This window comes from Pezoporus occidentalis, unplaced genomic scaffold (assembly GCF_034315485.1).
Source record: "Pezoporus occidentalis ecotype Australia unplaced genomic scaffold, CSIRO_AGI_Poc_V1 ctg132, whole genome shotgun sequence".
NCBI classification, from domain to species: Eukaryota; Metazoa; Chordata; class Aves; order Psittaciformes; family Psittacidae; genus Pezoporus; species Pezoporus occidentalis.
The window spans coordinates 1,024,816-1,037,449 of NW_026913126.1; the positions used below are offsets into that span (position 1 = coordinate 1,024,816).

General features: G+C 36.9%; 1 protein-coding gene across 3 annotated transcripts in view; it reads left to right on the top strand.

Annotated features, from left to right (window-relative positions):
- The window catches only part of ELP2 (elongator acetyltransferase complex subunit 2), a 38,834-nt gene that overhangs the window by 19,154 nt on the left and 7,046 nt on the right, over positions 1 to 12,634 (top strand). For all 3 annotated transcript variants that reach the window (XR_009962883.1, XM_062608959.1, XM_062608960.1), the window contains 7 exons: positions 516 to 616; positions 2,541 to 2,672; positions 3,165 to 3,314; positions 6,528 to 6,716; positions 8,573 to 8,642; positions 10,574 to 10,669; positions 10,808 to 10,865. Coding sequence is in view for 2 of the 3 variants with exons in the window: in XM_062608959.1 (XP_062464943.1) it covers positions 516 to 616; positions 2,541 to 2,672; positions 3,165 to 3,314; positions 6,528 to 6,716; positions 8,573 to 8,642; positions 10,574 to 10,669; positions 10,808 to 10,865 (796 nt within the window). In the remaining variant the exon portion in view is untranslated. The remainder of the gene's footprint in view (positions 1 to 515; positions 617 to 2,540; positions 2,673 to 3,164; positions 3,315 to 6,527; positions 6,717 to 8,572; positions 8,643 to 10,573; positions 10,670 to 10,807; positions 10,866 to 12,634) is intronic.

Here is a 12,634-nt window from a genome sequence, read left to right on the forward strand (position 1 = left end):
TGTCTGAAATGTTTCACTGCATTTTGGGGAGTAGTCCTTAGTACTGTATGTATTGCAAAGTGCTACAGTCTGTTGAAGTCTATATTGAATCTAACACTTAATTTGGAAAAAAAAAAAACAGTGAATATTGGCATAGAGATTATTTTGTTTTAAACTGTAATCTCTAAGTAAAAATTTATTTGGGGAATAAAACTGAGAACTGCTATGCAGTGTCTCTGTGAAGCTCTGGCTTTTTCTTCATGTTTGTTTCAATATCAATTTTGAGTGAATAAGCAGAGTATGGTTGTTCTTGTGTACGTGTGTTTTATGTTTTCTTTCAGACGTTGTGGCTGAAAAATACATTAACTTCTAATGAATGCTTGGCCAGAACCTAGAGCTTAAGTTTGGCACTTAAGTACTGCATTGCACACCTGATACCAAACAATTTTCTTAATGTGTTTGGATTTCAGTATGATCAAATGCTCTTAGATAGTATTCTTGTAGGTTGTAGGATAATTGTTTTCCTTGTACTGTAGATGGCAGCATGCAGCAACCAATGCGGATAATGTCTGCATCAATGGACAAAACTGTGATCATCTGGGAACCCGACAAGGAATCTGGAGTCTGGCTAGAACAGGCAAGTGTCAAGTCTTTCTCACAATAATGTGCAGTATTCAAGTTGCGTTTCCAACATCGTGTGTGTAGTGTAGGGAACAAAAATTCTACAAAATACTGGCATGAAAGGCAAAAGCATTTTCTTGCAGAAGTACTCGTTATGATGCTGTGTTGTGGGTAAAACTATATTTTTCAAAAAGGATGTGATGCACTATGATTTGTTTGCTTTCTTATTATCATATTGAAGAGTTTCTAAGGGGAGTTTGTGCTCAATTGTCATTTATAGCATAGCAAGCTAAGTGTTGTATGGTAACATGTGTTGTGTACTCCTGGCAAGAAGAAGAAACCTTTCTGAATTATTTGTAGTAATCCTCATGGGAATATGTACCCAAGCAGTTACTACAGAGCAGCTGACATGCAATTCACAAGCCTGGTTTTACTCACAGTAATTTGTTCATGGGCTGCATCACTAGGTTTTTCCGCCATGTGGTCTGTTTTTTCACGTTTCGCTGTAGTATTTTGAATGCTGTTCCGATGTGGATCATCCTAAATAAACAAGTAGTACAATGAGATTTATCTAGTCCTATGGCAGATGTTTTTGTTTTCAGTTGACCTGCTTTTCCAGATTGCAGTAGTTTGGCTGAAATTGTTTGTGTTGGTTTATGCCAACCATTGTTTATGATTTTTCCGGTCACAGAGAAAGTCCTAATCCTTTCTTGGGTGAAGAAGAATTACAGTAGCGTGTTTACTTTTTCCTTTGTTCCACTGAAAAGTTCTTATGCCTTTCTACTTGAAGTGGAAATTGCTTCACAATAGGATGATCACATAGAGATATCATGTCCCTAGTTGAAATGCTTAGTTGTGGCTAAATTTACAAGCTTCTAAAAAGGGGTTGTGCAGTAAAGCTTGTTGCATGGTGTTACTCTTTGTTTTTACATTCTGTTAGCATTGGTTAGACCTCAAGTGAGCAGCTTGCAGTTCAGATTTTAACTGCAGCAATCCTTTTCGCATTGAGGGAGGGAAACCTGACCTGGAAGCCTGCAGGGAAGAGAGGCACAAGGGGAACATCACATTTTCTGTCTTTCTCATGACAAACAAGAAGTCTTCACAAAATCATTCCCATGCTCAGAGGTGAGACTAGAATTCTGCCTCTGTCGTGGCATATCAAAGTCACTTCCATGAGAGAAGTATTTTTTTGAATGAGTGCTAATAAAATGGGCACAGCACCATTTAGAATGAGGTCTAGATTCATTTCATTGTGATCTTAAAAGCAGGTGTATAATAATGGGGGAATTGTTAAGAGTTTAGCTTGAGGGGAATTGTGGTCTTATCTCTTGAATAAAACTTGATAATTTAATATTTTAATGCAATTAAAAACTTGGAAGAGCACTACAGGAACTATAAGGCGTTTGTGTGTGTATACACACATACGTATCACAAGGGAAGCACAAAACAGAGGCCAGAATATGCTACAGCAGCAATGTAGAGCAAATTGTAGGGATTCCTGGAGAAACAGGAAAGTGGAAATACGGTAGTGAATTTTGGAAATTAAGGATTGGAGGGGCAGATAATTGGGAACTATTTTCCTTTGGACCATTTTTCCGTTTTGTGCAACAGATGACAAGAAACTGTTGCATCCAATGGACTGGAGTAAACCACGGGAAGATTCCGTTCCCCATTTCATCTAGTGCAGTGTTTTCTTTCCCTTGAGGGACTGAGCAAGATCCTGTCCTTTTATGAAGGGAGGCTCCATTAAGGTGGCATGCAGCTTTAATTCCCATGATATTTTAGTTCTTAATTTTGCAATTAAAATATTCTTTAAAAGTATTTTTGTGTGTAATGCAAACTCTTGCCTACAGCTAAATTTTCATCTCATGATGTTAGGATGTGTTTGTATGAATGGGAGACAGTTTTCATGGATATTTAACTTCTGATTATTAATTTAGGTGCGTGTAGGTGAAGTGGGTGGCAATACCCTTGGATTTTTTGACTGCCAGTTTAGTCCAGATGGTTCAATGATAGTTGCTCATGCTTTTCATGGAGCATTACATCTTTGGAAACAGGCTACAGGTAATAAGGTACGTTGTTTTTTTTATTAGTACCTAAAAGAATTACAGTTAGATGTCACTTGAAGTAAGTTCTGTTTTTAATAGAAAAATTTAACAGTACAAGCTAAAATTAATGATTGAAATAGTCCTTCTCTGAATATAATGCTCTGTGGGAGTCTTGTGCCTGCACAGAAGGGGGGTTGAACTCTCCCAGGCTCTAAAATTGGTTGCTTCCCTGTGGAGCCATAAAGTCAGTGGAATACACCAGACTCCTTAGGGGTTGTGCTTTGTTCAGAAGTGGCAGCTAAACCAATAACACAAGTTTCTTCTAGATTGGAGCAATAAATCAGTATTTGTGTCTCTTTCACCACTTCTGAGTTCTAATAATTTGCTGTTTTCGATGCCTTTTGTTTTTTTGGCTTTTGTTTTCTTTCTCATAAGGGCACTGATGATTTTATTTTGGTTAGAATATGTCAGTCAGTCAATTGAAAAACCCTTGCTGCTTTCTGACTTTTGTAATAGAAAGAGTGGACTCCAGAAGTTGTGATTTCAGGACATTTTAACAGTGTAGAGGATGTACAGTGGGACCCAGAAGGAGAATTTATCATCAGTGTTGGTTCTGATCAAACTACTAGACTCTTTGCTCCATGGAGAAGAAAACAAGAGACAGAGGTATGATCTTCAAAGATTTTGTGAGCTTGGTAAAGAGTGCTTGTCTGTCCTGAGTTTGGAACAAGTCACCTGAACATAACTCAAACATTGAATTGTCCCCAAGCTATGACCTGTTCAAAATTGCTTTCGTAAATGCTTGGATTAGTCATTGAGTATGTACTGGTTTCACTTTAAAAATGCTAGTGGCAGAGTTTTAGCAATTGACATACCATGACTGCTGTTTAATCCTGAGCTTGCCTCCGGATTGCCTTCAGTTGGTGTTCTTTCAGGGTCTGCAGTAATTCAGAAGTAGGTATACATGGCTGATTTTAATAACCATCTACTGCCCTTTTTTAACACTTGTCTAAGGGCTGCTGCAGGTAATCATAAAGTAATTCAATTTTGGTTGTGTTTTATTACACAAACTTAATCTAAGGAAAATTCTCACTGTATATTTTAAACTATTTAGGTTATGACTCTGTTTTACCGGAATCATCATCTGACCTTCCTGAGCGCAGTTGGTACACGTGCAAGCAACTTTTCAGGAAGAATTATTCCTTACTAACTTTGTATATTCCAAAATAAGTCTAAATCGTGGTAGGAGAAACCCTAAGAATGTAAATATTCCTGTTTCTAGCTGCTCACACATTTTCCTCATCTACAAATACAGCTTTTTCTGGCACAGCAGTATGAATGTGCCATTCAGGAAGCTGGCAGAAACTAGATTGAAATCATGTGAGGCCCTGTGCAAGCTGTGCTATTAGTTGGGGGAGGCAACGGGTGGATCTTACAATTGTCTCATCAATGCATCTGTAGTGTGACCAGCACAGGATGTCTGATGTTTTTCAGAGAGTGAATTTGGCATCAATGTCTCGATTTCCTTTTTTTGGGCCATACAGAAGTGGTGGTGAGCCCAGCTCAGATGCTAAGCTTTGTCTTGTGTGGTAGGAAGGGCATCTTCGGTTTCCTTCTCAGTCTTTTGCCCCAGTCTCCAATCTGGAGGGTACAACAGCTCTGTGGAAAAGATAGTATGTTGAATTTGATGTATGGTTGCAAAGTCCAGGACTAGCACATGATGTAAGTTGGCAGCATTCAAAATAGTTGTCAATACCACATTCTCTGTGACATACTCAAATACTACTCTTTATTACTTGCTAACATTTATTCCTATTTTCTGAAAGACCTGAGTCTTCTGTGACTTACCTGTACAGCTGTTCCTTCTGTCCCTGAAACTTTTGAATTAATTGATTTAGCATAGTGATTGCAGTCTTCATATCGAAGTTTGGTGTGAGCTGAGCTATTTTACTTCCCCTCCGTGTCCTGACGCAGTATCATGCGGATGTTTCAACCAGGTGTAAATCCAAGTAGCATCAACATTTGTTGCTGCACAGGGTGTGGGAGAAAGCTATAGTATCCTGTTGGTGGGTTGAGGTGGAAGGTTAAGGTAGAAATAGATCATTTGAAGAGGTGTATTCAGGACTTCTGAACCCTGAAAACCAGGTTAGTTCTGCTGCTCATGAGCTTAGATATCAGGCTTTTAAAATTACCTACTTTCTTTACCATGCTGGGTTTAGCATCTGAAAAATTGTAACAGGTGACATCTGATGTTTACAGGACACAATGGATTGTTCAAATAGCTATGAAAAGTGCTACAGCTCAATGTTCATGTTTTACTCTGTAAAAAGAGAACTGTGTGAAATGCAAATAATTATCCTGTCTTGAAACCTCAATTCTGATATCATACTGGGTTCAAATATCAGAAATGAGTGACAACAATCAGCTTTGATTTGTCACACAATTTGCACCCTGATTTTTCTGGAAGAAGCTTATTGCATGACTTACACAGCCCTCTCTTTGTTTTGGGGTTTGGTTTTGTTTTTATTTTTCATTCCTGTTTTTTATGTGGCTCCAAAGTATGCGAACATGTACCTAGTAAAGACCTAGTAAAGGGTAAGAAAGGTTTATAGCACTGTTTTCAAGTAGATTTTTTGGTTTGGTTTGTTTGATTTTTTGTTTTTTTTATGGGGGGGGATGCTTTCTGTTTTTGTTCTTTTTCTGGTAAAAAAGTAATGCCTTTTTCTCACTGCAATAATCAAGCTCTTGTGAAAACATCAGATTTTGTAGGATCCCATTCAGATTTCCACATTTGAAACTTAGTTGAATTTTTAGTGTGATATATGCAGTTCACAGGCAATGTTGAAGCCTTTCCTTATGTTTGTATATCTAGTACAATGTAAATTCTGTCTTGGCTGCAGTTTTCCAGGCATTGTAATACTGATCTAATTCTGCTAGTTGTTAAGTCAGAAGTACACACTGTATTTTTCCAAATGAAGAATCATGTAGGAATAGTAGAAAATGACACTAAAAATCTTTTCATGAAAATGTATTTGCTAGAAAATAGATGTGTGGGTGTTTTTGTTTTAGAATAATTTTTTTTCATGTGTAGAATAGCATTTTTAGAAGACCAATATAAATAATTTAGTATATTTTTTGCTAATATTCTTTGCTTAGTGTGACTGTAAAACTAACATATCTGTCTAATTTTTGGTTAGCTGTCAATTCTGATTTTCTTGGATTAATGCTTGAAGCATGGGTATGATTATTTTGGGAAACTAGGAAAAAAAAATTAATAATTAAAATGAAAACACTTCTAAAATCATAAGGATTTACCAGATGTTTTTTCTATAAGAAGCTATTTTGGTTTTGTCAGTGCTTTGCAAAGCTTCTATTAAATGGTCTCACTAAAATCAAGTATTTAAAGAAAGAGGGGAAGTAGGAACCTGTAGCCTGCTGACAGCAGTGCTGCTGTGCTTTGTGAGAGACAGATAAAGGAAGCAAGGTAATTGTAACTACCTGTCTTATGTCTTTCAGAGCTAAAGTTTTGAAAGTAGTAAATAGCATACAATCCTCCTTTTGCTTAAGCAAATTATGTCCTATTCCTGATTATCTAGCATAAAGAAGTCACAGTAAAAGGCAGTGTGCCCTTAGTAACAAAGGTAAGCAAATGCCGTGAACATATTTGTTCATGGTCACAGTTTACTAGTTACAGGAATTGTTTGGTGGAAAAATAGGATTTAACTGGTGTATGTGGGCATACATCAGTTTTATGAATCATGCCTGTAGAAGGTTGCTATTAACTTTATGTTAATAAAGTCAGCAAGTAAAGTGTTAGTACTTCTTTTGAACTCGAAATCTCTAGTTAAGAATTGTGTTTTTAACTATCTGTTCATCTAGGTAACCTGGCATGAAATTGCAAGGCCTCAAGTACATGGATATGACATGCGTTGTCTGGCGATGATTGGCCGGTTTCAGTTTGTGTCAGGAGCAGATGAAAAAGTGCTTAGAGTTTTTTGCTCTCCCAAGAATTTTATAGAAAATTTCAGTAACATCACTGGTATTCCAGTGGAGAAGCTGTGCTCCCACGTAAGTATGCTAAAGCAGCACTAAATGAAAACACCCCTCTTTCATGTAAATAAAATGAATGCTTTAGAAAATGTCAAATTTCACTGAACTGCATAAAAATTAGATTAATAGTTCTGAAACCTTAACCTGGTTTTTCCTTTTATTAGCTTCAGTGTGTGTTGTTTTATATGTATTTTTTGGTGTCATCTTATAAAACAGATTGCATTTGTAACTTACCAAGACCGAGTCTCTGAAGATTAAAACTTAGCTGTGCTCTTTTTAAAGTTGTCACACCAAGTAGACTACTGCGCACACTTTGTGGTTTGAAAGCAAACAATAAGGACTGGGAATGTGCTTCTTAATTCAAGGGTGTAGTAGTCTTGTCTAGATGTAATTACAGTTGTGTGGTTATGTGTGGTTTTGTTTTGGGTTTTTTTTTAATTGTATGCTTGGAAATAGCATAAAGCTTTTTCAGTACTGTTGTTAGTTGTTACATGTAAATATTTATAAATATGTACTTGCTCATGCTTTATTTCCTCTTGGCATTGGAAATTTTCTTGAGGCCTTTACATTCCAGTTCTTAGTTGTCAATAAGTGTAATTTCCTGCTCTGTGGAAAGATAAGACTGCTGAGTTGCTGTCCTTTCCTCCCCATTTGCTTTAAGATCTAGTTCTGTTTTTCTTTGCATTTTGTAGAGCAGACCTCATTCAATGTAGCTGCCTCTGTACGTGCCTTGCATGGTTTTTGCATTTCTGGTTCAAAAGCAGACAGTGTTTTCTGTGCAGCTTCTCAGACATGGATTAGACTTTCCATTTAATTTAACAATTGAGATACCTGGGAAAGAAATCTATTAATTTTTGATGGCAAGAAGTTACATAAATAGCTGTTTAGTGCTTTAATTCCATAAGACTTTGTAAACATGTGCGTTAATGATATTGTGCTTGCATAATGTTGGCGGATGTCATTAATTTGTTTTCATGCAGACTTTTCTTATCAGGTCTTCCTCTGAGTGCTACTTTTTTATTCATGATATCACAGTGTTTCACATGGGCTTAGTTTAAAGAGGAAGGTTTTATTAACTCTAATATACAGCTGCTCTTAAAAAACTGTATAGCTCAGACAGAAAAGTAATAAAAACAAAAAAAGCCATCTTAATATTCAAAAAGGGTTGAACAGGATTATATTTAGTTCAAATCCATCAGATTGTATTACGCCCTGGGTTGTAATGAAGAACCATTTTGGTTTAGAGGCCTTAGACTTGTGTGTGTATTCCACATTTTCTCATCAAATTATGAACATTTAAATAAATAACATAGTATTTTAAGTTGTCACCTAAATTATTAGTCCAAATCTGGAAAGCAGTCTTTCTTTGGACTTTTCAGACACTGTAAGGAAGGGGTTTTACAAATATTACATCTAATCTTTTTCCATCTCTGCACAAAGGCCCCAAGTTCACTTACCCTTTCTAAATTTTTGCTTTTATCCCCGTACCTTTATGAAAGTATTTGCTGTGATGATTTGTCTTTCCTCTGTACTGTCTTGAACAGGCATATGCTCTGGTCTGTGCTGTGTACGAAGCTGTGTGTGAAGGTGTGGGCACAGGCACTCACCCTCTGTCCTGTTTTCCAAAATGCTGCTTTATTATTTCACCTCAAAACAGACCATTTCCCAGTCCTATGGTGTTAAACTGCAGTGCTCTCAGTTAATTGATTACTTAACAGATTCTGGATGAGTTGGGAGTTTTTCAAAGTGCTCCCCTTCACTTCTCTAGAAAGTCACTCTTGGGGGTTCCTTGAACTATGGACTTTGAAATCTGAACCTACATGACGATCCATATGTAAACTTTATTTATTTATTTATTTATTTATTAAATTCAGCAACCCTCTGATCTTCCAGAAGGTGCAACTGTGCCAGCTTTGGGATTATCCAATAAAGCTGTTTTTGAAGGTATGGCTAATAAAAAATAATGGTGGTCGCGTTTCATGTGGAAAGTGGTTGTTTTAGTGTATATCTTTTTGTTAGGTTTGTAATTGTAAGCTTGACTGAAAGTTTAGAATCTTAGAAATAAAATCGTCCAAAGTGTTTATTTCTCTGGTAGCACCTAAATATGGTGCTTCAAAATAAAAAAGCACAAGTGAGGCTCTTTCTTCCCTTTCTCAGATTTCTCCTCTAACCATTCCCTAATGTCTCTTGCAAACCTAAAATACCCTTTTCCTGGTTTCCATATTGTGTCCTGCACCTCTCTTTTGGAGGAGCCCCACTCCGTCTGCACAGTGCTCCTGAGAGTCCCTGCTGTTGACTGATCTTGATGAGTTTCACACTGGGGCACATTGCTCTCCTTTGATGGTTATGGGAATAACCACAGCAGGGTATTATTTCCCCACCTGCTATTGTTCCTCTGTTTTCTCCATGCCCACTACCCACTCCTCTAACCCCCTAAGAAGACTGGTGACTTTTAGCCAAGAGAATTACTATTGAATAGTATACTGTAAAAACTGGGCTCAGTCCTGTTAAAGCAGGACTCTGTTGCTACTTGTGGTTGCTTTGTAAAATACTGCTACATTCTGGAGTAGTTTTCATACTTTCCTCAAATGTTAGCCCCCTTGTAGAAGCTTAATGCTGCTTTGAGGGAGATCAGTGGCGCGTTTTCTGTTCCAGTGAAAATAGCCATAACATTTATTTTTTATTTTTTTTTTTTCCCCCAGGAATGTTTTGCATTGTGAAAGTATTAGGGAAGGAAGAATTAATTGGCCAACAGTAGCTAATGTTCTGTTGGTGAAAGGCTTGTGAGATGCCAGATGAATTTCGTTTTTCTACTGCTTTTTCATGAACTCTGCTGAGAGGGAACAATACTGCTTTTTCCTAGAGTATTGTCACACAAAGAATAATTAATTTCCATTGATTTCTGGGTACACCCAGAAGCAGCATTATTAGTAGAAGAGCTGTAAAATTTTCCTTCATTGTCCACCATTGCCCACCCAATGCTGTCAGGTGCTGATGGCTTATGTTAAAGCCCCATAGACCTTTCTTCTTGCTTACTCTGCAGAGGAATCTTCCTCATGAGTGTTGATCACCAGATAGCAGTCTCCAATTAGATAAATATTGTTAATTTCATTTTCAAGGGAAGGGAAGACAGAATGAATGAGAAGAATAGGTTTTCTGTTCTGCTTTTTCTGTACTTTTTTTAACCTGTGCTGTATTTGAAATGTGCATTTGGCAAAAAGTTAGATTCTGTCTGAGAACAACTGTTCCCCAACTCTGTATCTTTTTCTTAAATAATACCTTCAAAATGAAGGACAGAGTTGAATTTTAACTTAAAATTAACTGGAGTAGTGTCAGTTACTTCTGGTACTTTTGCCTAAAGGTAAGGACTGAGCCCTTGGCAGTTCTGCTGAAGGTTGCTGATTGTAGGTAAGTTTCTGCAAGTATGGCTTTTCATTTAGGGATCTACAGTAAATTTAGGAATTCACCACTTGTATTTGAGATTTTTTGCCTTAGGCATTTTCAAATACAGAAGGAGGGGTCTAATGTTGGGGAAGTACAGGTTCAACTCCTGACGACTACTTCTTCCTGGTAGATCAAAGTCTGTTTTAAAATCTCTGAAAGAGACTTGTACTGATGGAGACAGGTCAGTCTTGGAATGAAATTAATCCAGAGGTTACATTTTAATTTTTTGTAATTTTTCCCTCCTCATTCTCTTGTACTTTAGAATAACTAGATGGTAATATTCATATAATTGTAACTCTAGAAACAAAGGAACCTGATTTCCATTGCTTATATTGTAAAACCAATAGATTTGTTTTTTTACTTGTCTAATAATTTTTTTCCCTTATATCAAGTATATTCTCTTGAGCTAATGAAGTCCTTACTTTGGATAGGCGATATGGCTGTTCAACCAGCTGAGGATGAAGAAACATTTAATACCATTTCAAATCAGTATCCTGAGGTTTATTTTCAACCCTTGATCCTTACAGGTATGATATTAATTTCTATTGTAGGAAATAGAGAATGAGGTTCATTAGATATAAACTTGAAAGATTATTTGGCTGATTTTTTTTTTTTTTTAGATTAGTTAGTACCAAATTTGAATATGTTGTACAAATGTCTTTTAGAACCTCCCCCAGAGGATCACTTGCTGCAGAATACCTTGTGGCCTGAAATTCAGAAGTTGTAAGTTTTATTTTCCTTTTTTATTTAATTTAGGAAATTTCCAGAAAGCTATTGCAACATGGTCATGTAGTCTGGTCTTGTAACTCTTCCTGTTTTACTACCTGATTGACTTTGTGTGCAGTGTATTGCTTATAAAATAAATAATTTATATGTATAGAAAAATGAGGAAACAATGCAAAAAATGGCAGAACTGATTTGTCACGAAGTTTTATTTCACTAGTTGTTTGTGAAATATGCATATTTTTTAGCACAGAGCTAAGTTTTTGAATTTGTAATGAGCAGACTTTGATTGTTCCTTTAGATGTTTGTCTTTTGGAGGTCTGTTTAGGGCACTGGTCCTAGATGTTTTCATCTGTTCCACGGGAATGGTAAGGTTACTGGTTTGCTACAAGGAGCTGCAACGTGTTCTCATGGTCCTATCTGTGCTCAGGAATGTTATGGGCTTATCTTCCCATGCTGCAGTCTTTGTTTATATCTTTCTGCTCTGCACATCTGCTTAAAACCTTGCCTATACTGAGTGTCTCTTGGCATAGGGAGTTTTCTGTCTCTTTCCACCTCATGGCGCTTGCAGATCAAGTCTGTCTTTCTGGTACAGAGGTAAAGGCTGAGGCATCAATGCAGGAGCTTCCCCCTAAGCCTAACCAGAGCTGTAAGGTGCAACAGATGGAGGCAGCAGTCAATATCATATGTGTCTAGTGGCAGAGCGAAGTGACAAATATTGAGTGAGGTGGTTACAAACCCAGTTTAGGTATTGAATACTGACAGAGCACATTGTGGATTGCGAAGGTAATAGTTACATAGTCATGACAGTAATTGTTTTGAGGTTGAATGGTTCTTCAGCTATGTTTTGTTCCTTCTTTCCTGAGATTCACAACAATTTGCAATTGAAGGTTGTCACCTTATTTGTTCTGTAAGGATCATGGTAACACTATGCTACACTCTCACAATCTTCAAAGCTTTAGTATCAATCTTCAAAAGAAATGAAACATCTCAAGATCTTACAGTTTATTTATCTTAATCTCCTGAAAGAGTGGTCTCAGGCAGGAGCAAGAATAATGTTGAGCCTTTGCTGATGATTACGATTGTGTTTCTACATTCCAAGTTTTGTGACTTCACTTGGGGGGCAGGAAATAAAAAGCTTTGTGAAAACAGTTTGCAGGTTGTTTTAATTTGACCAAGTAGGAGGAGGTTTTGTGGGAGCTCATCTTTACCTTCAGTCAGGCAGTTAATTTTCTTTGAGTGCTTTAAAGCTCTATTACTGTGTTTGTACTCAAAAGTGCTTACAGGAGGGAAGCTGCTGGATATTGGACTGTACCTGCACATTTTGTATTTTCTAATCATTACATTAACTGCTTCTCCTGTGTGTGCTATGGCTGCTAATGTACCCACTCACATAAAGATACCTTATCAAACTACTTAAGTAGTGAAAAGAAGCCAAGGCCAAAATTTTTCTTCATTTAATTTTGACATTTCTCGAAGTCTAGTGAGACATGAATTTTTGATATTCTGCTAACAGGACTACTGCATATCTGCTTTTATATCCTGTATTCATTAAAATAACTGCATTTTATGATGGTCTTAGGTGACTTCTGAGCAATTTTTTCTGTTTTTAGAGACACAGCTAGTGATAGGGATTCTTTTATGCAAGGGCAACAAGATGTGAAGCATTCATAGACTTTCAGGTTTTTTCCTCAGGATAATCTTGAAAGAAATAACGTGAAATCGCATAATGTAGATTTCAAGTTGCCATAGCAGCAGAAAAACAGTGT